This window comes from Pleurodeles waltl, chromosome 5 (assembly GCF_031143425.1).
Source record: "Pleurodeles waltl isolate 20211129_DDA chromosome 5, aPleWal1.hap1.20221129, whole genome shotgun sequence".
Taxonomy (NCBI): Eukaryota; Metazoa; Chordata; class Amphibia; order Caudata; family Salamandridae; genus Pleurodeles; species Pleurodeles waltl.
In genome coordinates this window covers 1,485,428,384-1,485,453,353 of record NC_090444.1, presented here as the reverse complement: position 1 = coordinate 1,485,453,353, position 24,970 = coordinate 1,485,428,384, and the positions used below count along the sequence as shown (strand labels likewise).

Here is a 24,970-nt window from a genome sequence, read left to right as displayed (position 1 = left end):
AGACCAGCTTTCAGAACTGTATAAAGCATGTATCTGCCTGCGTGAGGGACAAATGCCTAAAGCTCAACAGGGAGAAAGCTGAAGGTCTGATCTTTGGCAGACACACGACCCTCTGGAACGACTTCTGGTGGACATCAGAACTCAGACCCACCCCCATGCCTAAAGACTACACCCGCAACCTCATCATCATCCTCGACAGCTAACTCACAATAAAACGTCAGGTCAAGGTTGTCTCCTCAGCATGCTTCCACATGCTCTGCAAGGTTTTCAAATGGTGCCCCAGCGACACCAGGAAGACACTGACTTAGGCCCTCAACACCAGCCGACTGGACTATGGCAATGCACTCTATGCAGGCATCACCACCAAATTCATACAAAGACTCCAGACTGATCTTCAACCTGCCCAAGAGAACCCACATCACCCAGCATCTGAAGGGCATCCATTGCCTCCCGATCGAAAAGAGGTGCCAATTCAAACTCCTGATCCACCCTTACAAACCCCTATACAACCAAGGTGCCGCCTACTTAAACTACCACCTGCTCTTACACCGACCTCCAAGAAACCTTCTCTCTGCACACCACACCCTCACACAGATACCTCACATGCACCACTGCCTCTCCCGAGGAAGCTCCTTCTCCATCTTGCCACCAAAGCCTGGTACACCCTCTACCGCCACACCCATGGTGACCCACTTCAGGAAAGGGCTCAAGACCTGGCTTTTCGACTAATATCTGCAAGCAAGCGCTTGGATACCCTCTCAGGTAACAAGCTGAACTCTACAAGTATGACTTGATTGATTGATGGTGGAAGAAAAATAGAGATACAGAGCAAGTTAGTTGGAAAAGAAAAGAGTAAAGATGCGGACAGAAGTGTGCCTGGGCAAAGATTGCAGTAACTGCAAATCAAATGAGTTCATAAGAATCTGAAAAGGAAGAGCAACACCTTCCTTGAAGAAATGCAGTTAACGTTGCCAAACAGAAACAAAGATGGGGTATCTGATATGCAAGATTAAATAGCATCTAGGGCCTCAAAAACTGAAATATATGGGCCTGGTGTGCACAATTACTGGTATAGATGCAAAATGGAATTCAATTTAAGCAGTAAGTTGAAAGCATACAGGAAAGGAGTCCACAGTAGCAGCTAGAGAATAACAAACCCATTGCCTGATTGAATGTGGCACAAGCTGTAGATAACCAAGAGAAACAGAGGAAGCCTAAACAATAGGAGGTGAACAGTCTATTGGACCCATCCAACTTTCAATAAGGTATAAAACTATAAATCGAGTGAAAGAAAAGCATCCAAAACAATGGTGTATTAATCAGATAGGGTTCTAGCATTCCAGAGATCGGGCGAATGGTGGGGAAGGAGTACCACAGTCCAAAATCTGAGGGGTTCGGCAGGTTTTGTAATGCAAACCTGAATGGTCATGATGTGCAAACCTGAATTAGGCAATGATATCAGAACAGAACACTTGGTACTGCTTCGAGCTGTGAGTTACAGAGATGCAAAGGTTCAATGGATTGACGAGCAGACTGGATGGCCAAAGCAGAGATCTGACAAGACAAAACAGGATGATGGCCTCGTCTCATCCACCCTTTGTAAGTCAGCACTGAAAAAAATGGAAAATAAAGCATCACACTGTAGTCGTTTAACGTCCATGCTTATCCTATGCATATACATAGGCAGTGCCTGTATTAACAATATCCTGGGAAGTATATGCTTATTATTAGGAGTACCAGAGCAGGTATGGCTCTAAATGCAACAGAGGGGCATCAGGAGCAAGAGCCTGCACCTGAAGAACGGAGGCCGCATTTTCCCCCTACAATGATTCCAGGCAGATGGAAGTGCAATAGCTGAATGTTCTGGCCACTAGAAGGAAGGATATGCCTAGCATCTGCACTTGAGATCAAATACATATAGGCAACAGTCAACATTTAGATGGAAGTCAAAAGGCACCTAGCCTCTGAGAATGCGCAGAGCAGCCCGTGGTTGCCACTACCTATAGGACATACACTGCTCATTAACAGTCAGCAAAGGAGAAAACGGTTTTGTGCATAAGAGACCATGCTGGCAGGAAGGAGACTGCACCTCCACCTAGTACTAGTCCAGGTGTTGGATTCACACAGTTTTCAATTTAAGACATATGCAGATATCACTCAGGTTTTTCAGTCTGGGACTTGGGAAAATGCACCAAGTTATTGTAACCAAAATTAAATAAAACTAGCTTTATCTCAACAGCATTAAAACAAATGGTTTTGGTAGTAATACAGAAAAGATACCTCCTTTTTAGAAAGCTGCCAACTCACGCTCCACTACCCACATCAAAAATGTAAAAGGCATGGTTTATGACCTAGATCTCCTTTGTACTGTAAACATAGTGGTAACAACAATACCCAGCAAACTACCATGCTAATAAAAATCCATTCACTACTCCAGATATCCTACTGAGGTTAAGGATTCATGAACTTGGTGATGGTGCGACTCAATTAATTTAACAGGCCGCAAAAGTCCCCCAAAGACAACAAATGGGTCCAGAACCAGATTGCCATACCAAATACAGGGAGTGCAGAATTATTAGGCAAATGAGTATTTTGACCACATCATCCTCTTTATGCATGTTGTCTTACTCCAAGCTGTATAGGCTCGAAAGCCTACTACCAATTAAGCATATTAGGTGATGTGCATCTCTGTAATGAGAAGGGGTGTGGTCTAATGACATCAACACCCTATATCAGGTGTGCATAATTATTAGGCAACTTCCTTTCCTTTGGCAAAATGGGTCAAAAGAAGGACTTGACAGGCTCAGAAAAGTCCAAAATAGTGAGATATCTTGCTGAGGGATGCAGCACTCTTAAAATTGCAAAGCTTCTGAAGCGTGATCATCGAACAATCAAGCGTTTCATTCAAAATAGTCAACAGGGTCGCAAGAAGCGTGTGGAAAAACCAAGGCGCAAAATAACTGCCCATGAACTGAGAAAAGTCAAGCGTGCAGCTGCCACGATGCCACTTGCCACCAGTTTGGCCATATTTCAGAGCTGCAACATCACTGGAGTGCCCAAAAGCACAAGGTGTGCAATACTCCGAGACATGGCCAAGGTAAGAAAGGCTGAAAGACGACCACCACTGAACAAGACACACAAGCTGAAACGTCAAGACTGGGCCAAGAAATATCTCAAGACTGATTTTTCTAAGGTTTTATGGACTGATGAAATGAGAGTGAGTCTTGATGGGCCAGATGGATGGGCCCGTGGCTGGATTGGTAAAGGGCAGAGAGCTCCAGTCCGACTCAGACGCCAGCAAGGTGGAGGTGGAGTACTGGTTTGGGCTGGTATCATCAAAGATGAGCTTGTGGGGCCTTTTCGGGTTGAGGATGGAGTCAAGCTCAACTCCCAGTCCTACTGCCAGTTCCTGGAAGACACCTTCTTCAAGCAGTGGTACAGGAAGAAGTCTGCATCCTTCAAGAAAAACATGGTTTTCATGCAGGACAATGCTCCATCACACGCGTCCAAGTACTCCACAGCGTGGCTGGCAAGAAAGGGTATAAAAGAAGGAAATCTAATGACATGGCCTCCTTGTTCACCTGATCTGAACCCCATTGAGAACCTGTGGTCCATCATCAAATGTGAGATTTACAAGGAGGGAAAACAGTACACCTCTCTGAACAGTGTTTGGGAGGCTGTGGTTGCTGCTGCACGAAATGTTGATGGTGAACAGATCAAAACACTGACAGAATCCATGGATGGCAGGCTTTTGAGTGTCCTTGCAAAGAAAGGTGGCTATATTGGTCACTGATTTGTTTTTGTTTTGTTTTTGAATGTCAGAAATGTATATTTGTGAATGTTGAGATGTTATATTGGTTTCACTGGTAATAATAAATAATTGAAATGGGTATATATTTTTTTTGTTAAGTTGCCTAATAATTATGCACAGTAATAGTCACCTGCACACACAGATATCCCCCTAACATAGCTAAAACTAAAAACAAACTAAAAACTACTTCCAAAAATATTCAGCTTTGATATTAATGAGTTTTTTGGGTTCATTGAGAACATGGTTGTTGTTCAATAATAAAATTAATCCTCAAAAATACAACTTGCCTAATAATTCTGCACTCCCTGTAAACTACATACGACAGATATGTAATCACCTGGTAATGGCCTTAAAGTCCCTGCACTCTCTTGCAACTAGTAATGTGGGTGTGGCAAGAATTGTGAGACATGAAAAAGAAGTGACAAAGGATTAGCAGTTTACACTCAGAATTATGAGATAGATGTAAAAAGGCTCCAGATAGATCGAACTGCGGTGAAAGTGGACTACAAGAAGTTTGATACATACCAATTTTGTTGCTACTCGTATGCAGTATTTCTGGGTCTTCAGTGGTTTGCTGTTTCAGACGCTGAAGATATTTGTCAGCCAAATATTTAAAAACTAAAACAAATAGAAAACAGTATTATATTGTTTAAATTAGTGATGCTACTAAATTGAAACATAATGACTCATCTTCCTCTTTCACAAATATGCAAAAAGTCTATTTTGACAATGTTATGAAACCCAAGTTTTCAAGTACAACATATGATTGTTACTGCAATTCTCCTATTTCTGAAGGAAATGCGACATCCCGGCTAAATACTTTCCTTCACAGGGTTAGTACGGTGGAGAAAGTTAAGCTAGTGAATTTATGGAGTTTTCCCAAGAAAGTGGGGGGAAATTCAGTTTCCTCCGAACTGTAATTCAAGCCCTTATTTTGTACAAGCTTGATGCTCATAGATAATGAAGACAAATAGGTTGTTAGCAATGAACACCGATTCTTTGGTTGTCTGCATCATGTGGGACATTGGAAGGACTACAAGTATGGCACAATAAACAGTGGCACCTAGTCTCCTTTTACCGGTTGGGGCCAGGGTCATTGTTAATGGTGCAGAAGAGGGGTCTATGAGATGAAATCATTTACTACTGCAAACATCTCTGCAACATACATAATTTCAAAAGTACCAAGTGGTCATGTGATTGGGCAAGACTGTACAAGCGTTATTCTATTGATATTTGCCACATATTGCAAAAATATCAAGCAAATAAAAAGTGTCAGGCTCGCAAAGGGACAAGCATATTGTAGGTACTTCTCTAGACAGAGCTCTGTGTCAAAACAAATTCCCCCTGGTGCATCTCTAAACTCATCTGTTGACTCATCTCTCTGTTACACACTTAGCAGAAGATGGCTTAGGTGGCTGAAGTTGTACAGTGTGACACACAAATACTGCCACTTCACTTCTTTAAAGGAGGTTAGGGGTGGTTAAAAAAATAATCTAATTTTGGGCAGGAGGCGAACACAAAAAATTACTCTGACTCGCTTAGTTATTTCAAGTGTCTTAGAATTGTGTATGACCGAAGGGCCTGCAGTTTGATTAACTGATGTGGGAGAGGTTATAGAAACTAGAAACAATGTACCAAGTAGAACTTTTCATGAATACTTAGACAAGAAAGAACTCAAATATGTGATGCAAGGTTCCCATGGTCAAACAAGGAAAAAAGCTGAATACATGTAGTCTGTATTCATCTTTAGAATTGTGATAGTGGCCCTTCACAGACAGACACTGCATATGTGCATCCAAACAGTAATGACCCCTAAAAAGCCAGAATAATTATTCTGGCATCAAGATCTAATAGCATCCATCTGCTGAGGTAAACCTCATACATATTAACAAGAAACCCAAAACAGCTAGAGGAAGGCCCTGACACAAAGTGTTAAATAATGGAAGGGCCATGGTGGAGCACAAATCAAATGAATTAAGAAGAGAGCTTACCCAAGGGATAATGTGCACAACCTAGAGAAATAACAATCAAATTTGGCCTATGGAGATGAATTACCCGGACCATTATCTGTAGGAGAATTCTTGTTTGGAAAGAATAATGTTGGATGATTTTCGAATTAAGTGAAAGGCATCTCCTGGGGGTATCTCAGAAGTATTCCACTGAGCAGAAGAGGCACCCCCTTTTGTTTTCTCTGGTCGAAAATAGGTTTGCGAAAATTGTATAATGCAAACATATCGGAAAGATAATGGACTGTACAGTCAAAGGCAAATATACAGTCAACAAGTGATTAGAGTGGTAGCCAGATATGTGAGCGGAAATGTAGTGTTACTTCATTGTGATGTAGTATTGCTTAAAAAGGTGCTTTGCCATCTCTTTCAGAAACTGGAGTAGGATTGTAGTGGTTCTGATGATTATGGAAGGAAAATGTAACTTACCAAGTAAGCATCCGTTTGTGGCATGCAGTGCTGTAGATTCATATGCTTAGCATAATCCTGCCATCTAGTGTTGGTCTCGGAAGTGTGCAAGTTGTTTGTCTTCGAAGAAAATCTTGCGAGTCATGAGTCAGTGTGGTTCCTCCTCTTGCTAGTAAAGCACATGGGCATCAACTCCATTGTTTCCCGCAAGGCAGATGAGGGATGGGTGGAAGAATAGCATGCTATAATAAGATGTCCATGCTAAATGAATGTGTGATAGCTTATAAAGGTAACTAACACACGCAGGTGTTCGGGGAGCAGGGTGGGCACATGTGGAACTACAGCACTTCATGCCACGAACAGATGCTTACTGGATAAGTAACATTCTCCATTTAAGGCATGTTTGGCTGTAGATACACACGCTTAGCTTGGACTGAAAAGCAGCCCTCCTCAATAGGCGGTGGCTAACCTGTGGAGGTAACAGTTGTTTGAAATAGTGTGTGTAGAACTGCTCGGACGCCATTAGCTTCTTGACAGGCCGGCACATCAACACAGTAATGTTAGGTACATGTATGTGGTGCAGACCATGTAGCTCCCTTTCATATGTCAGCTATAGGTATATTCCCTAGAAAGCCCATTGAAGCTCCTTTTTTACGAGTGGAGTGAGCTCTAGGAGGGATAGGTAAAATTCTTGTAGCTTCAAGCATTACATGTTTGAATGCATTTGACAATCCAACATGCAATGACTGGTTTAGAAATGGCCTTTCCTTTGTGTGGTTTTGAAAAGCAACAAAGAGTTGTTTTTTTCTAAATGACTTGGTGCTATCAATATGATACATAAGGGCTTGTTTTACATCTTAGGTATGTACAGCCCTTTCCGCAACTGATTTAGGATGGGGAAAAACAATGGCAATTCAATAGATTTATTAAGGCAGACTTGAGAATCACCTTTGGAAGAAATTTGGGATCGTTACATAGTACCACACTATCTCGATGTAGTTTGGACAAGGGTTCTTCTATGGTTAATGCCTGAAGCTCACTGACACGTCTGAGTGAAACGACAGCAATTAGAGATTATACTTTCCAGGATAAAAACTGAAAGGGACAGGATTGGAGGGGCTCAAATGGAGGGCGCATATATCTTGTTAGTACAATATTAAGATTCCAAATAGGGGCAGGTGGCATTCTAGGAGAAATAACTTTAACCCTCTAGGAAAGCCTTTATGACAGGAGTCCTCTTAGAGAAGTATGTTGTCCGTTTGGTAGGTAAGCAGCCACCGCCGCCATGTGTAGCCCCATGGATGTAAAAGATAAACCAGCAGTATGTTAATGGAGCAGATAATAGACTATGCCCTGAACACTGGTGTTTAAAGGGTCGATTTGTTTGAAATGACAGTAGTGGAAAATAAATGTCCACTTTGCAGCATAATAATAAGTGCAAGTAGTGGGTCTGCGTGTTTTATCAAGAATGTCCATAAAGGGTTTTGGTACGTACAAGTAACCAAACTCTAAGACTTCAAGAGCCAGATCACAAGGTTGAGGGAGTTGGAGTCTTGGTGTGCAATTTCACCATGATTCTGCATGAAAAGGTCCTGCCTGTTTGGCAATACTTCGCAGGGAACTACTAAGTTTCCTATCAGTGTGGTAAACCATGATTGCTGTGCCCACATGGGAGCTGCTAGGATGACGGTAAGAGATGTCTGCTGAAGTTTGCAAACCACCAAATGGAAGTAGTGGGAGAGGTGGAAAAGTGTAAGCAAATATCCCTGACCAACTAATTCCTAGTGCGTTGCCCTTGGACTGTGGGAACCTGGAGGAGAGGTTTCAGCATTTTGCATTTTCTACTGTGGTGAGAAGGTCAATTTCTGAGTGGCCCCAATTCCCGAAGAATGGGAGGAGGACTTGCAGGTGGAGCTCCCATTTCTGGACTCGACGCCTCCTGCTCAGAAGATCTGCAAAGTCATTGTCCGCTTCCTGCAGGTTCTCCACTAATAGGCGAATGCTGTATCGGATAGCCCATCTCCAAATGGTCTGGGCTAGGCGAGAAAGCTTAGGAGATATGGTGCCCCATGCTTTTGGAGATAGTACATAGCAATCATGCTGTATGTTTTTATGAGAGCTACTTTGCCAATCAGGTGAGGAAGGAGTGCTTTTAGCGCTAGATGAACAGCTAGCAAAAAATTACCAGGGGCTCCAAAATTACCTCTTGAATACCAAGGGCTCAGTGGAGTCAGCCACAACCGTGTGGGAGGCAGGTAAGGCATACATGAGGGGGGTGGCCCACTCCTATATCCAGGGAGCAGAATAGGAAGAACACAGCTGAATAGTTGAGCTTGAAACCTCAAAGACGCATTTTGACTGTAGGGGCATGGGGTCTATTATACCTCTTGGGAAACGCCAAGAAGAACTGGATAGGACCTCGCTGAGCCAATTATGCTTAGACAAGGCCCGCAAGTGCTGGATGGCATCCATGTGGCAGGTATATGAATGGGGTGACAAATCAAGTGAACTGTTGCACTGACTCGCCACACACAGGGCGGAGAACAGGAAAATACCCCACATCATGAGCAGCTCTGGAGCATGGATGGGGGACTCAATTGAGATTTCCAATGTCTTCTCCCAGTACTATCAGGAGCTTTATGCTCATAAATCTCGCCCACGGGACTCCAAGTCAACCCCTTTGGCAGAGGAGCTTCCCATGCTCCATCCATCTCCCCAGGACAAAACCGCCTTAGGCCAAAAAATCACCATGGGTGAAAACAGAGAGGGCTTGGCAGACCGCACCCAGGGAAGATCCTCGGACCCGAAGGACTCCGTATGGAGTATTATCAAAGGCTCCATTCTGGTTTAGTTCGGCGCCTGATAAAGCTGTACAAAGAGGCAATAATATCCCATGGAAACTTCTCCCTGGAGATCAACCTAGTCACAATGGTGGGGCTCCCCAAGGCGGGTCGCACCCCTGCTACCTGTGCTTCAGCTCTGCTGTTCCCGTCATCAACAGTGAGGTCAAAATATATGCCAAGATCTTAGCTAATCGTCTACAGCTTGTCCTCCACATCTTGGTCAAACCAGACAAATGTGGGTATATTCCCCAACGTAGCACCAGACATTACATCCATCGCATACATATCGCACTGTCCCGTATCAGAATTCTTGGCAGCCCATCAACTCTCCTGCTTTTGAACTCTGAAAAAGCCTTTGAAATGGTAGACTGGGTCTCCCCGGGCGAAGTGCTTTGTAGAATGGGCCTTGGCAATAAGTATGAGTCCTCTATTCAGGTGCCCAGACTCAGGTGCAGGTCAATGATGTCTTGTCAGACCCCATTCCGGTAGGGAGGAGCAACAGGCAGGCACTCGCTATTGAGCCCCTGGCAGTGTGGATTCAGTGTGACACCCAGGTGTGGGGATTTGGTTGGGGGAATGATGCTGGAGGACCAAATAGCCCTTTATGGGAGGCTTAGAATGCTACAAATCTGTAATGTTTTCAGGGATCCTAATCAATTGGGGTAAATCTTTGCTGGTTCCCATACCGTGGGACTGCAGTGACAAAACCTGGCAATCCACGATCCCGGTGCGCAGAGTCAGTTTTCAGTACTTGGGGTGTATATTTCCTGGGAGCTGAACTTGGCATGGAGTTTGACTTGTGATGCATAGGGCCAAGGAGGACCTTTCATGCTGGCTTCATCTCTCTCTCAAAACTATGGGTAGGATAGCCCTATAAAAGATGCTGATGTTACCCAAATTTCGTTACGTCCTACAAAATCATACCTTCTACATCCCAAAAGCCTGATCTGATTCCATCTGGGCCACAGTTCGCAGATTTATCTGGGCTAGAGGGTCCCCCTAGGTGGGCTTTGGGACGTGCAACAATGGCGGACCTGCGGATATACTACTGGGCCACCAATTTACTCCCTATTAATGACTTGGTGCACGGGTGGGATGACGCAAACTGGCTCAGTTGGGACTTGCTAACATGCTCCATGTCTTGTATGGTGGGCCCATTCCCTCTGATTTCCCGGAGGTCACCCAGGTGGCCTTTAAAGTGTGGAGGGAAGCACTCGGCTGGCTAGGCCCATAAACTCACTTCAGGGACGCCACTTTGGGTGGGCAGGTGGTTATCGCAGGTGTCCTCTCTAGAGGGATTCGGGGGACGGGACTATCAGCCTGTCATGAGCTGGATACATGTGGAATGGCCAAAACAGGACATCTTTCCAGGAACATCAGAAAGAATTTCAGATGCCGTCCTCACAGTTATATCGCTATCTGCAACTTTGCCCTGACTTGCAGGCCCACAGTGACAAACTCCACGATCTCCCTGAATACAGTCCCCTGGAAAATAAAATTATTGGTCCGCTGTGGAAGGACTGGATATCCTAAATTTATAAATCCCTTGTGATACATACGCCAACCTCATTGCTCCAGCTGAAGTATTAGTGGGAAAGTTGGGTAGGCTCTTTAGAAGAGGCTGACTGGCGCAAAGCCTGTGTGGCTTGTCGCACCTTGCCCATCTCAGCCAGACTCCGCTTCATTCAATTTAAATACTTTCACCAGGCTTATATGACTCCCTCCCTTGTTGTGGCAAGCGTGGCTGAAGAACTCCCTGACCTGTCGCAGATGTGAGAACCAGAGGGGAGGACTTCTTTCATGTTGTATGGCAATGCCCTGTAATACAACTTTTCTGGTCTGCTTTGTTTACTGTCTTATCAGAGTTGGTGAGAATGACAATTGCTGTTGATTCTAAAATTGCTCTGGCTCCTAGATGAACTGGGTGGGCCAAGGGGAGACAGAACCTTGTTGAGTTCACTTCTGACTTAGTGGCCACTGAAGGTGGCCCGTGCACAACCAAGCCTGGGGAACCAAGAAGATGCTAGAAACTGAGGCAAAGGAGTCTCATAACTGAATTTGCAGTTTGCCAAGGATTCAATGAAAAATTCATAATCCTTGCTTGAATGTTGAGAAGCCTTTCCTGAGGGAGAAATACTTGCTGCCAGTGAGTGTCCAAAACAGCAAAATGGCACAGTGACTTAGAGTTGGCTCAAAAGACAACACTGTTCAATAGGGTTATTTTATTAGATAAGTCTTTGCAAGCCGCTGCAGTGTAGCTAGGCCATAGCAGCTGCCTTGTGCTCCTATAAACCCAGAGGATGAAGTTTTAGGTATGTTATGTGCTGACATGCAGTTATAACACAAACGTATGGGTCTTTAAGTTCAAGGTAGACTAACCAATCCAGTGCATATAGAGCAAGAATGACATGTTAAACTTTTCTCCTCAAGTCGAAAGTAGGCTGCAGAATTCTCACTTTCTTGGCGAGTATCTGAAGTAATGCCTATTCCATTTACGAGAGAGGGTGATACGTACTCTTTGGCCCTAAAGTCATCTATTTCCATCAAGATGGATGTGTGCTGAGAGTTAGAAAGATTTCCGTGTGACTGGCAGAGATTTCTCTGAAAAAGCAGGGATGGAGCCTCAAATTACAATCTGAAGAACCCACTAGTCCCATGTTATTCCCTGGCAAAGAAAATGAAAAACCTGCCCTCCACTTTCAAATACAATCGAGTAGAAAAGGAGGAGGAAGAGGACTTGGCTTTCTCGCATCTACCTTTACCCCTGCCTGTATAGGGGAGAAAAAATATACAGCTGAGGAGTGTTTTGTTGCTGCTGCTTTTGCTTGCCAAACTAATGACTGTGCCTCCCGAATTTCATATACTGACAAAAAGTATATAACAGGGGAAGAGAAACCTAGGCTTGGCTTGTGCTTGCTTGAAATAGGACTTAGCCCTGCAGGAACATCCTGGGGTTACTCCTAAGCTTGACATATTTGGTGATGCAACGCTTCATTAATGCAAAGCACAGTGTGTGAAGACTACATTTTTAAATAAGGATAAAGTATTTGTAAATTTAGTGGCATCATCAAGGTTTCCTTTTTTATAGTTTGACAGCTGCATAATGTACTAGTTTAGCACTGGCCATCCATTCTATGGTTGCAACTCAGCTTCAGGTGAGGTTTGGAGATCACTAGCATTTTTAAGGCAGCTGATGTTCTGGAGATGGAAGCAGATTGTCTGTATCACTGTTGTCATCACCATCAATGTTATGGGGATCAGAAATGCCCTGTGTATGAATCTAAGCAAAGTATTGTGAAGATTAGCAACATTTCTAGTTTAGTGCAAGAAATATCTTTTACTGCACGGATTGTTTTGTTTGCGCTAGATCTAGTGGATAAAATTGTACTTAGTCAGAGTCAAAGAGGATTCCAATAATGGCACCAGCATTGTCTGCTCAGATGAATCGTTTAAGTAGTACATTGACACTGACTTCGCAAGCAGCCTCGAAGGTTCAGAAGGTTGTTCCACTGAAAGTGCCAGTACAGAAACCATGATTCCAGGCGACAAGGTGACATCTGGAAGCACCACAGAATCCAGAGGATCCCTGGCAGATTTAAAAGAAGGAAGAGGGCATGAGGAAGCAATGATGGCCAACATAGGCTTTGTCTCTTTTTTGTTAGAAAAAAACTGGTTGAAAAAGTAGATGGTTTATTAGTTCAGGAGTCAGAACATGGTTTGAGAAAGAAGAACATGGCTCCTTGGGTTCCTTCCACTTTTTTTTCCATAATGTGATGAACAGAAGAGCTTGTTCACTTTTTTGTGTTGTATTTCGGTAAAGGAACTCCAGCAATGAGGCCGAGAGTGAACTTCTAATTTAAAAGGAGACTTTAATTTTACTTTCATGGCAGACATAAACTAAGAGTGACGAACATGTGGTTTCCAACACAAATATAGTTCAGGAGGATGGACAGAAGATAATCTGTGGTGAGTTTGCCATAAAGTTGAATAAGTGCATAATGAAAATGTCACTTACCCAGTGTACATCTGTTCGTGGCATCAGTCGCAGTAGATTCGCATGTTCTGCAATAGCTCGCCATCTGGTGTTGGGCCGGAGTGTTACAAGTTGTTTTTCTTCGAAGAAGTCTTTCGAGTCACGGGACCGAGTGACTCCTCCTTTTGTCTCCATTGCGCCTGGGCGTCGACTCCATCTTCGATTGTTTTTCCCCGCAGAGGGTGAGGTAGGAGTTGAATTGTAGTAATAGTGCCCATGCAATGGAGTGACTAAGTATGCACCTATTTAAGGTTGAGATGATACATATATAAATAATTGAAGGTAACTTCCAAACTGCTACAGGCTCCCGGGGAGGCGGGTGGGCACATGCGAATCTACTGCGACTGATGCCACGAACAGATGTACACTGGGTAAGTGACATTTTCAGTTCGATGGCATCTGTCGCTGTAGATACGCATGTTCTGCATAGACTAGTAAGCAGTTATTTCCCCAAAAGCGGTGGATTAGCCTGTAGGAGTGGAAGTAGTTTGAAATAATGTCCTTAATACGGCTTGACCTACTGTGGCTTGTTGTGCGGATAACACGTCTACACAGTAGTGCTTGGTGAATGTGTGAGGCGTAGACCATGTGGCTGCCTTACATATTTCTTGCATTGGGATGTTTCCTAGAAAGGCCATGGTAGCACCTTTCTTTCTGGTTGAGTGTGCCCTTGGTGTAATGGGCAGCTGTCGTTTAGCTTTAAGGTAGCAGATTTGGATGCATTTAACTATCCATCTGGCTATACCTTGTTTTGAAATTGGGTTTCCTGCATGAGGTTTTTGAAATGCAATAAAGAGTTGTTTAGTCTTTCTGATGTTCTTTGTTCTGTCAATGTAATACATCAATGCTCTTTTGACATCTAATGTATGTAGTGCCCTTTGAGCTACGGTATCTGGCTGTGGAAAGAACACTGGAAGTTCCACTGTTTGATTTAGATGGAACGGTGAAATAACCTTTGGCAAAAATTTAGGATTGGTCCTTAGGACGACTTTATTTTTGTGTAGTTGTATAAAAGGTTCCTGTATAGTGAACGCCTGAATCTCGCTTACTCTTCTCAGGGAAGTAATGGCGATGAGAAATGCCACCTTCCAGGTTAGGAACTGTATGTCGCAGGAGTGCATGGGTTCAAAAGGTGGACCCATAAGTCTAGTTAGGACAACATTTAGGTTCCATGAAGGAACAGGTAGTGTTCTTGGTGGTATAATTCTCCTAAGGCCCTCCATGAATGCTTTAATGACTGGTATTCTATATAGGGAAGTTGAATAGGTAGTCTGCAGGTATGCAGATATTGCTGCAAGGTGAATCTTAATGGAAGAGAAAGCTAGGTTAGATTTTTGTAAGTGAAGCAAGTAACCCACTACATGTTCTGGAGTTGTGTGTAATGGTTGTATTTGATTAATATGGCAGTAGCAAACAAACCTCTTCCATTTACTTGCATAGCAGTGCCTGGTGGATGGCCTTCTTGCTTGTTTTATAACTTCCATACATTCTTGGGTAAGTTGTAAGTGCCCGAATTCTAGGATTTCAGGAGCCAGATTGCTAGATTCAGCGATGCTGGATCTGGGTGTCTGATCTTTTGGTTGTGCTGTGTCAACAGATCTGGCCTGTTGGGCAATTTGATGCAGGGTACCACTGATAGGTCTAGCAGCGTTGTGTACCAGGGTTGCCTTGCCCAAGTTGGTGCTATCAATATGAGTTTGAGTTTGCTTTGACTGAGTTTGTTTACCAGGTAAGGAAGGAGAGGGAGAGGAGGAAAAGCGTAAGCAAATATCCCTGACCAGTTCATCCATAGGGCATTGCCTTGGGATTGTTTGTGTGGGTACCTGGATGCGAAGTTTTGGCATTTTGCGTTCTCCCTTGTCGCAAACAAGTCTATCTGAGGTGTTCCCCAGAGTTTGAAATAAGTGTTCAGAATTTGGGGGTGAATTTCCCATTCGTGGACCTGTTGGTGATCTCGAGAGAGATTGTCTGCGAGTTGATTTTGTATCCCTGGTATAAACTGTGCAATTAGGCGAATTTGGTTGTGAATTGCCCAATGCCAAATTTTTTGTGCTAGCAGGCTTAACTACGTGGAGTGCGTCCCTCCCTGCTTGTTTAGATAATACATTGTTGTCATGTTGTCTGTTTTGACGAGAATGTATTTGTGAACTATTATTGGTTGGAAAGCTTTTAGTGCTTGAAAAACTGCTAGAAGTTCTAGGTGATTGATATGCAGTTTTGTTTGATGTACGTTCCATTGTCCTTGTATGCTGTGTTGATCGAGGTGTGCTCCCCACCCTGTCATGGAAGCATCTGTTGTTATTACGTATTGTGCCACTGGGTCTTGGAAAGGCCGCCCCTTGTTTAAATTTATGTTGTTCCACCACAGAAGCGAGAGGTAAGTTTGGCGGTCTATTAACACCAGATCTAGAAGGTGACCCTGTGCTTGAGACCACTGTGATGCTAGGCATTGTTGTAAGGGCCTCATGTGCAGTCTTGCGTTTGGGACAATGGCTATGCATGATGACATCATGCCTAGGAGTTGTAATACCATCTTTGCCTGTATCTTTTGTGTTGGATACATGCGTTGTATGATGGTGTTGAAATTTTGAATTCTTTGTGGACTTGGAGTGGCTACTCCCTTTGATGTGTATTATGGCTCCCAGGTATTGTTGTACCTTGCGTGGCAGAATTTTGGATTTTGTGAAATTGACGGTGAACCCGAGTTTGAAGAGGGTTTGTATGATCTGATTTGTGTGATTTGAGCACTGTATGAACGAATGGGCCTTGATTAGCCAGTCGTCTAGATATGGGAACACATGTATTTGCTGCCTTCTTATGTGTGCTGCGACTACTGCTAGACATTTGGTAAAGACTCTTGGTGCGGTTGTTAATCCGAAAGGCAGTACCTTGAATTGGTAATGTATTCCTTTGAATACAAACCTTAGGTATTTCCTGTGCGATGGGTGTATTGGTATATGGAAATAAGCATCCTTGAGGTCTAAAGTTGCCATGTAGTCGTGCAGTTTTAGCAATGGCAATACTTCTTGTAGTGTGACCATGTGGAAGTGGTCTGATTTGATGAAAGTGTTCACTACTCTGAGGTCTAGGATTGGTCTCAGCGTTTTGTCCTTCTTTGGTATCAGAAAGTACAGTGAGTAAACTCCTGTGTTTATTTGTGTGTTTGGCACTATTTCGATTGCATTCTTTTGCAATAGTGCCTGCACTTCTATCTTCAGGAGATTGGAATGGTGTGTTGTTAAATTTTGTGCTTTTGGTGGTATGTTTGGAGGGAATTGTAGAAATTCTATGCAATAACCATGTTGGATAATTGCTAGAACCCAAGTGTCTGTAGTGATTTCCTCCCACGCTTTGTAATAATGACCTATTCTTCCCCCCACTGGTGTTGTGTGGAGGGGGTGAGTGACATGTGAGTCATTGTTTAGTAGTAGGGGTTTTGGGGCTTTGAAATCTCCCTCTATTTCTAGGGAATTGCCCTCCTCTATATTGTCCCCGAAAACCTCCTCTATACTGTCCCTGGTAAGTGGACGGTGTCGCTTGTGAGGTGCTGGCTTGTGTGCTTTGACCCCGAAACCCCCCTCGAAAGGGCGTTTTACGGAATGTGCTGTAATTCCCTCTGCTCTGCGGGGAGTAGAGTGCGCCCATGGCTTTGGCAGTGTCCGTATCTTTTTTGAGTTTCTCAATCGCTGTGTCCACTTCTGGACCGAACAGTTCTTTTTGATTAAAAGGCATATTGAGAACTGCTTGTTGAATCTCTGGTTTAAATCCAGACGTTCGGAGCCATGCATGCCTTCTGATAGTTACAGATGTATTAATTGTCCGTGCAGCTGTATCTGCAGCGTCCATGGAGGAACGTATCTGGTTGTTGGAGATGGCCTGTCCCTCCTCAACCACTTGTTTTGCCCTATTTTGGAAGTCTTTGGGCAGATGTTCGATGAGATGTTGCATCTCGTCCCAGTGGGCTCTGTCATAGCGCGCAAGTAGTGCCTGGGAGTTCGCGATGCGCCACTGGTTTGCAGCTTGTGCTGCGACTCTCTTACCGGCTGCATCGAACTTGCGGCTTTCTTTATCTGGGGGTGGTGCATCTCCAGATGTGTGAGAGTTGGCCCTTTTCCTAGCTGCTCCTACAACAACAGAGTCTGGTGGCAGCTGTGTTGTGATGAAAACCGGGTCCGTAGGAGGCGGCTTATACTTTTTTTCCACCCTTGGTGTGATTGCCCTACTTTTGACTGGGTCCTTAAATATGTCTTTTGCGTGCCGGAGCATACCAGGGAGCATAGGCAGGCTTTGGTATGAGCTGTGGGTGGAGGAGAGTGTGTTGAACAAGAAATCATCCTCGACCTGTTCTGAGTGGAGGCTTACGTTGTGAAATTGTGCTGCTCTAGCCACCACCTGAGAGTACGCGGTGCTGTCTTCTGGTGGAGATGGTTTTGTAGGGTATGCCTCCGGGCTGTTATCTGACACTGGGGCGTCGTATAGGTCCCATGCGTCCTGATCTTGGTCACCCTGGCTCATGGTGGTGTGAGCTGGGGAGTGTGATGGCGTTTGTGCTGGTGAAACGTTAATTACGGGCGGAGGAGAGGGTGGTGGTGTAACTCTTTTCACCACTTTTGGTTGTGGTGCTTGTTCCGTCTGGAACTCCAACCTTCTCTTTCTCCTAATGGGGGGAAGGGTGCTTATTTTTCCTGTCCCCTGCTGAATGAAGATACGCTTTTGCGTATGGTCCACATCAGTTGCTTGTAGCTCTTCCTCAAACCTATGCTTTTGCATTTGGGAGGTTAGCGAGTGCTCTTCTGTATAAGAGCCTGAAGCTGGGTCGCTTGCAGTTTGTTTCGGCATCGAAACTTTGTCTGCGTGTTTTTTCGGCTCCGAGGTGACTTTTTTCCTTTTCGGGGCCGAAACCTCTCGGCGTCGATCTGTTTCGGTGCCGCTGTCTCGGCGTCGAGCCGTGTCGACACCGGCATCTCGGTGTCGAGGCTTGTCTCCAGCACTTTCTCGGTCCCGAGAAGGCTGCGTGCCTGTGTCTCGACCGGAGTCGGACGATCTCAGCACTGTTTGGGCCTTTTTCGGTGCCGAACGTCGGTCACCGAATTTATGGGTCGAGCCATGGCCTGGTGGCAGTGGCGTCCCCTGGGCCTTGTAAATGTTTCTTTGTGTGGTTTTCGACGTCTTACTCACGGTTTGTGTATCGTCGAATCCTTCGGAGTCTGAGTCTTGGATCGAGAAGGAACCTTCCTCTTCTTGTTCCTCGAACTCCCGTTGGGCTGTCGGTGCGGACGCCATTTGAAGTCTTCTGGCTCGACGGTCTCGGAGTGTTTTTCGGGACCGGAACGCACGACAGGCCTCGCAGGTGTCTTCGCTGTGCTCAGGTGACAGGCACAGGTTGCAGACCAAGTGTTGGTCTGTGTAGGGGTATTTATTATGGCATTTGGGGCAGAAACGGAACGGGGTCCGTTCCATCGGCGTTCTTCAGCACGCGGTCGGGCCGACCAGGCCCCGACGGAGGATCGAAAAACTACCCCGAAGGGCACCGGAGCTCTTCGATCTTCGATGCGGTGTGGAATCTAAGTACGCCGATCCCGAACGCAACAATACCGACGAAAATCTTCCGAAATTAACTAATTTTTTCCGTTCCGAAACTCGGAGCGACAGGAACACGTACGAACCCGATGGCGGAAAAAAAACAATCGAAGATGGAGTCGACGCCCATGCGCAATGGAGACAAAAGGAGGAGTCACTCGGTCCCGTGACTCGAAAGACTTCTTCGAAGAAAAACAACTTGTAACACTCCGGCCCAACACCAGATGGCGAGCTATTGCAGAACATGCGTATCTACAGCGACATATGCCATCGAACATATAATTTCTTAAGACAACAAACTGTATAAAAGATAGCTCATGGGCGACTGACAGCCATCCTTTCTAGGACTTTTAAAATGCAACAACAATCATATGTTCAAGTTTCCTTTCACAGTAACACCTCTTGATTTTTAAAATATAATAAAGTCTGGCATCCTGAGAATACATTACTTACCTTCGGATACATTTAGATCTTCTTTTACTGAAGTTCGGTAGAATCGCAACTTTAGTTTTTTTGCCAGGCTCTCAGCTTCTTCACTACAATTAAAAAAAAATAAAAAAAAACTTTTTACAATGTGCAAATTGACAATGTATTTCCGACTGTGCGGTCTTTTGCCTAGTGACAAACGTACCTACTGATAACGTCTTGCCCTAGCGTTAAACAGGAAAACATCTTTCAGGATGTTCAACCATTTAAAATGTTTTCCTTTCCAAGGGTGAAGGCACACTATGCATCTAGTTATCAAATTTACAAGTATGCACCAGGTGCTGTGGTCTCTTGAGGAAAAAATGCCTTCTTCTCATTCTGTGCTGAATGAAGGGAATATCATCTGCACACCAGTCTGTATGCACAGTACAGGGAAGCCCGAATTGTAGAGAATCCCTTGCCTAAGAAACTAAATGCAACCCTTTAATTTCCCTCTATGAGAAGTGTATAGGCGTGGTTATAAAGATGGACAAAAATGTGTATCTCTTTTCAGGCATGTATTTCTAGTTTTTTAGGTGATTCATTTTTGGTGAAACTCAAATGTCTTTTAAGTGTGTATATGACCCTCATTACACTGCTCCAATGGAACATGAAGCTCAATAGACGTTAATAAAATAGGTCTGACTTGCCCTAAAACTCAAAAAGTATCCTACATAGGAGAGGAAGACCATAGGCCACACTCCCAGGGGTCTGGTTGGCCTGGTTATATGGTTCCTACAAATCAAGTAGGTCTGAGTATCTGGTCATCATAAAAGAGAGTATAGGGACTCAGTTTGCATATACTATCAGGAAATGTTGACAAGGTTCCTAGCAAGCTCACAGTGTCCCGTCAGAACCCCTAAACACATCAGGGCACGAGATGAGTTTCGCAACCTACTCACGACTACTTAGATTCCCAAGGAAAAGGTGGAAACAGATCAACCCTTTCATTGTCACTCAAAATACCAAAGATGAGACACAAGAAAAATGAGAAAATGTCTTTTAGAGCATATAATGCAACAATCTTATTCCTGAATAAAAAATCATGAGCTGCAATGTTGAGATAAACAAGACAAAACATGGTTATCAGCATTACGAAAATGGTGGAAAAAGTAAACAGTTCAAATATGGTCACGTTATTGTAGTGGTAGACTCCTATCTGTAGCTACATATACTATCAAGAGTATAGTGGGCGTTCCCTCTGCCACATCTATTGGGACAGCACGACGCCCCCGTACCTTGGTAAGATGTACAAGGAAGCCAGTCTGGTGTAGTGTAGGCTATTGGTCCTGTGGAGGGTAGAGGTCAGATTTAGGATCAGCAGGGTCAGCTAAACTACATCTCGAGCACTGCGTGTCCATTCCAGTATAATCCCAGGGTAAGTGCTCCTTTGCCAGATAAGGCGCAGAGGCCGTTTTTGTAACACAAGCACCCTTCATGCTACACTGTGTCAAAAGTGCAAGCTTGATGTTATGATAGGTCTGTAAATGTGGAACTGACTCCACCGACATTCAGAATATTTAATGCATCCTGTTCTGTGTGCTCAGCCTTGGAGTGTACAGACTAGGTGACATCAATGCTTACTAGAAGCAATCAACATGTACAGTGATTTCTCCGTACATTATCGCATAAAGACATGTAAAAGCCTACAGACAGAAAAGAAATGCTAAGATAAAATTTGAATTTTAAAATGGCGGCTCTAAGAGAGCCCTAACATGCTTTACCAATGTCTGGAAATGTCAGACTGGCCTTTCAGTTTTTGGGCCTAGCAAAGAAGATGAACATCATCATCATCATAAAAGGCTCACTAGAGGTGTAGAAGCCCCAAGAATTTACATAAAACGGTGGCATACTGTATGAAAATCTATAACTATGGAGGAGAAATGTCAATCTTGATATGAGCTATGTTCTAAGAATGAGCTCCCACACAAATATAATGCAAAGGTAAAACCGTTTCAAAAAGGGTAACCGTAACTCAGTTTGGTTATCTTGGCCTTATCAGCAAAGCAATCCTCATAACAAAGTGGGGAAAGTTGTATGTATACCAAATAAACCAATTAATACAATAAAAAAATATAAAATGTAAAGGGTTTAAAGCAGGTTTAGATGACAAGAGAAAAAAAACTAATTGGAAATAGAAAACTAAAAAACCAAGCGCAGGGTCCAACAGTTAGCCAAAATGGGAAGATGTACCGAATAAAATCAAATGCAAACAGTATTATACTGAAACTCAATAGAAAATAGCCAAAAAATGGCAACGCGTCCCCTAGAGGTAGGGCCAAGAACTGGGTACTTCAGACAACTGACCAACAAGAGCACAATGGCAAATTAAGTTTATAGGTGGTCATGTTTTCTACCTTCACACACAAACTGGAGGCTCTACCCTGGAGGGCTCATGGGAAGCTGAAAATGTAAATTATGATTTCTTGTTAAACACCGTTTGGTCGGCGGGCAAAGCTTTGAAGTTGTGAGCCTGATAGGAGTGTGATTATGCTCAACGAGCAAGCACTCTTGTCAAAGTGCCATGAATCTGTTTGTCATTGTGTTCAGATTCTTCCACTTTTTTGCAACTCTAAGACGTCCAACATGCCAAAGATGAAGGCTGTAACTGTTGATGGCTTCACAAAGTCTTTTTATGGGAAGACCACATTTAAAAGCTTTGCATTAAAATATTCTGAGCAGGACAAAACAGTGCTCCAGTCAAACAAGTTTGCACCGTGGGTGAATAGGTGAAATGAGATATGCTCCTGCTTCACCACAGCCTTGCAGAATTCCGAAATGGGAAAACTGTGTCCCTCAAATCATACAAATGCCATACAAATTTAGAGTATTAAGGCACAATTAATCACTTTAAGAGGAATATCAGTCTTCTTGAAAATAGTTGTAAGGCCTCTCTACAACTGGTGCAGACACTCATCAGCAGCAGCACACCAATCAACATAGATCAGATGAACTGGTCTGCGACCTTTTTAGTTCTGAACCTTCTCAAACCACCTCAATCTCCAGACGCAAGTTCCTGTAGCTAGAAGGCATTAGTTCCCAGCAAGGTTTGTCCAAATAGTGTTGTTGAGCAGTTGAGGGAATCCGTTCTTCCCATTATTAGAATCAAATGGAAGACTTAATTCAAGACGGACTGGGAAACAGATATTTCAATGTTCCTTGATAGCCAGAAAGGTTTACTGAGTCATCCTCCTTCCACGCTGACGTTGGAATGAAAGTGGAATAAGCAAGGAGTTTCAAATATATAAGTACCTTTCCACGGGGAGACAATCCTAATACAATGCCTAAACACTCCCACTTATGCTATAATGTGTTGTAATGAATCTACGTGCAGTGTACCTGCTGGTGGTAAAATCTTTGTAGAACTTTCTGAAGATGAAAATACAACATGTCAGAGAAAAGCCTTATAACTATAACGAAGTGTTGAGTCTTCTCTACAACTACAAGCAAAGGTACTCATTTCAGCCGAATCCAGTTCAAAGGTGCTGAAGCACCATCTGCTGTCGCTGGCGCTGGGTGTCCTATAAATTAGTGGGGAAAGTTGTAAGTGCACAATTTCTTGAAAAGAACTAGGTGGTGATAGTGTTATTCCCTGGCAAATGTTATGAGTACGAAGCCCAGGTTAACCTCCACCTTCCTCTATCTCAGGCCTTATAGTGTATTCCTTGCAAAGCTCGGTCTGGTTTGGGCTGAGCTGTGCAAAGGTGTGAACCACAAACAGCAGTACCTCTATTTCACTTAAGCTGGCTCAGCCACAATATCTATACTTCATAAGTATCAAAACTAAAATGTTTAAATTAAATTTAACTGTAGATATTTTGAAGTCTTTCAGAACAATTCGTACAGATATTCCTGAAGTCCAAATCATTTTATGTGTGGGCAAAATGTAGTTTCCAGCCTGTACGACACTCTCTTTGAACTACAGGGGGAAAACGTCCTGCTCCACAATTAACGGAATGGTGGCTTAAACTTAAACTGCAGCTTAACATCGGGACAGTTATTAATCTTTTTATAAACTCTTCAATAACAGTCCAAATATTGCTACGTATGCATTAATGGTCACCCCAATAACTCTGTTATTGCTAAGTGAAACATTTGTGGATATAGACACAGGGTTACCCTATTAACGAGATATAGACAAGAGTCTATATTTGTCACATTTATAAGAGACAGTGGTCATTAAAGCATGCTATGAAAGGAACACAAATTGTTCACCAATAGAAATCATATAACGGGGAATTTGTGCATCTGTACAAGCTCATAGAATCTCCAATCTGCATTGTCTAGGATCAAACCATATAGACCTCCAGATGTAACAATGACATACGCACCCTAGATTGTAATTTACTGTATTTGTTGTGTTATAGATATACACAATGTATTAGAAATTATTTTTGCTCTTCTATAGCAACATCTTGAGTACTTATTATATGCAAACGCTTCTGATTACTATTAATGTCCTGCTCTCAAACTACAGTATGCATCTTCATTGTATTATCGTAAGCTCTCCTCATTCTTTCTATTGACTAGGTAAAAATACCACAAAGTAACAATAACTCTATATTTATTAGTTTTATATAGTGCTCCTTAATTTTCTGTCTTTGTTTCTCTCTGTAACTGGAACTACTGCAGGCCAGCTGTGCTCTGTATAAAACTCTCCTCTCTGGAAAACCAATTTTTCTCCTCATCATAAGGATGTATTAATTGGATGTCTCCTGGACGCAAATACTACTGAAACCCCTTTAACATTTATGTACTAGAGTTTGGGACTTTAAATATGGGCGCCATACTTCCACAAGACCAAGGTCCCTGCTTAAATATGGATGTACTAGTTATCTTTTTTTTTTTTTTTTTTTTTTTTTTAACTTCCAATCTGGTCAATACACTTCCAGTTTACTGTCTGTGCAATTCAATGCCGACATGGGTGCTACATTATCAATTTGATGAACGTACTGGATTTCTCATGGTTGCAATACTACGGACACCCATTCACTCATTCCAACATCTGGACTTTCACAATAACCACTACACTCATCACTATGGTACCAGATAGTTAAGGGAAACACCAGTGTCTCATACTGCTCAAACTACCTTTTCACTCTGATCCATTTTACTAGTGTGCTACTTCTGGAACACAGAGTTAGGGGATTAATTTCTTTACAATTCTTTATCTCTTAGAACTTTCGTCAGGATACTCCTGAATAGCTACCTTTATCACTAATCCACTATATACCATGTAATGGCCTTTAACCTCAGTTTAAGCCCCTTTCACCTGCAGTATCTGATACTACAAGTCCCACCAGAGGTCTCCTATGCACTTTTTTTTTTGCATCATTGGTAACACAACTGTTTATTATACACATTTCCTCGTCAACAATTAACTCCGCTCTTCTTGTTATCTATTTATTTAGTGCTTATTTTGCCAGACGCCTTTTCTATGGATTCCCAATTTCAAATGGATTCCCACAGAAACCAGAAAAACCGTCACCCAGGCACTCATCAGCAGCAGATTAGACTACGGAAACATCCTCTATGCTGGTACCACAGCCAAGCTTCAGCAGAAACTCCAGCATATCCAGAAAGCAGCCGCACGTCTCATCCTCACCCTCCCACGCCACAAACACATCTCCACTCACCTCAAATCCCTTCACTGGCTGCCCATCAGAAAAAGGATCGTCTTCAAAGTCCTCATCCACGCTCACAAATCCCTCCACAACACTGGATCAGCTCCCTCAACGAACGCGTGAACTTCCACACACCCACTCGTCTCCTCCGCTCTGCTGACCTCGCCCTCGCCACAGTCCCACGCATCCAACGTACCACC

At 43.5% G+C, this 24,970-nt stretch overlaps 1 protein-coding gene across 3 annotated transcripts in view; it reads right to left on the bottom strand.

The window, feature by feature from the left end:
• Window positions 1–24,970, bottom strand: part of RAB23 (RAB23, member RAS oncogene family) — a 194,602-nt gene that overhangs the window by 37,034 nt on the left and 132,598 nt on the right. For all 3 annotated transcript variants that reach the window (XM_069235761.1, XM_069235763.1, XM_069235762.1), the window contains exons 5-6: window positions 19,135–19,217; window positions 4,337–4,429 (exon numbers count right to left, since the gene is read on the bottom strand). In XM_069235761.1, coding sequence (XP_069091862.1) covers window positions 4,337–4,429; window positions 19,135–19,217 — 176 coding nt within the window. The remainder of the gene's footprint in view (window positions 1–4,336; window positions 4,430–19,134; window positions 19,218–24,970) is intronic.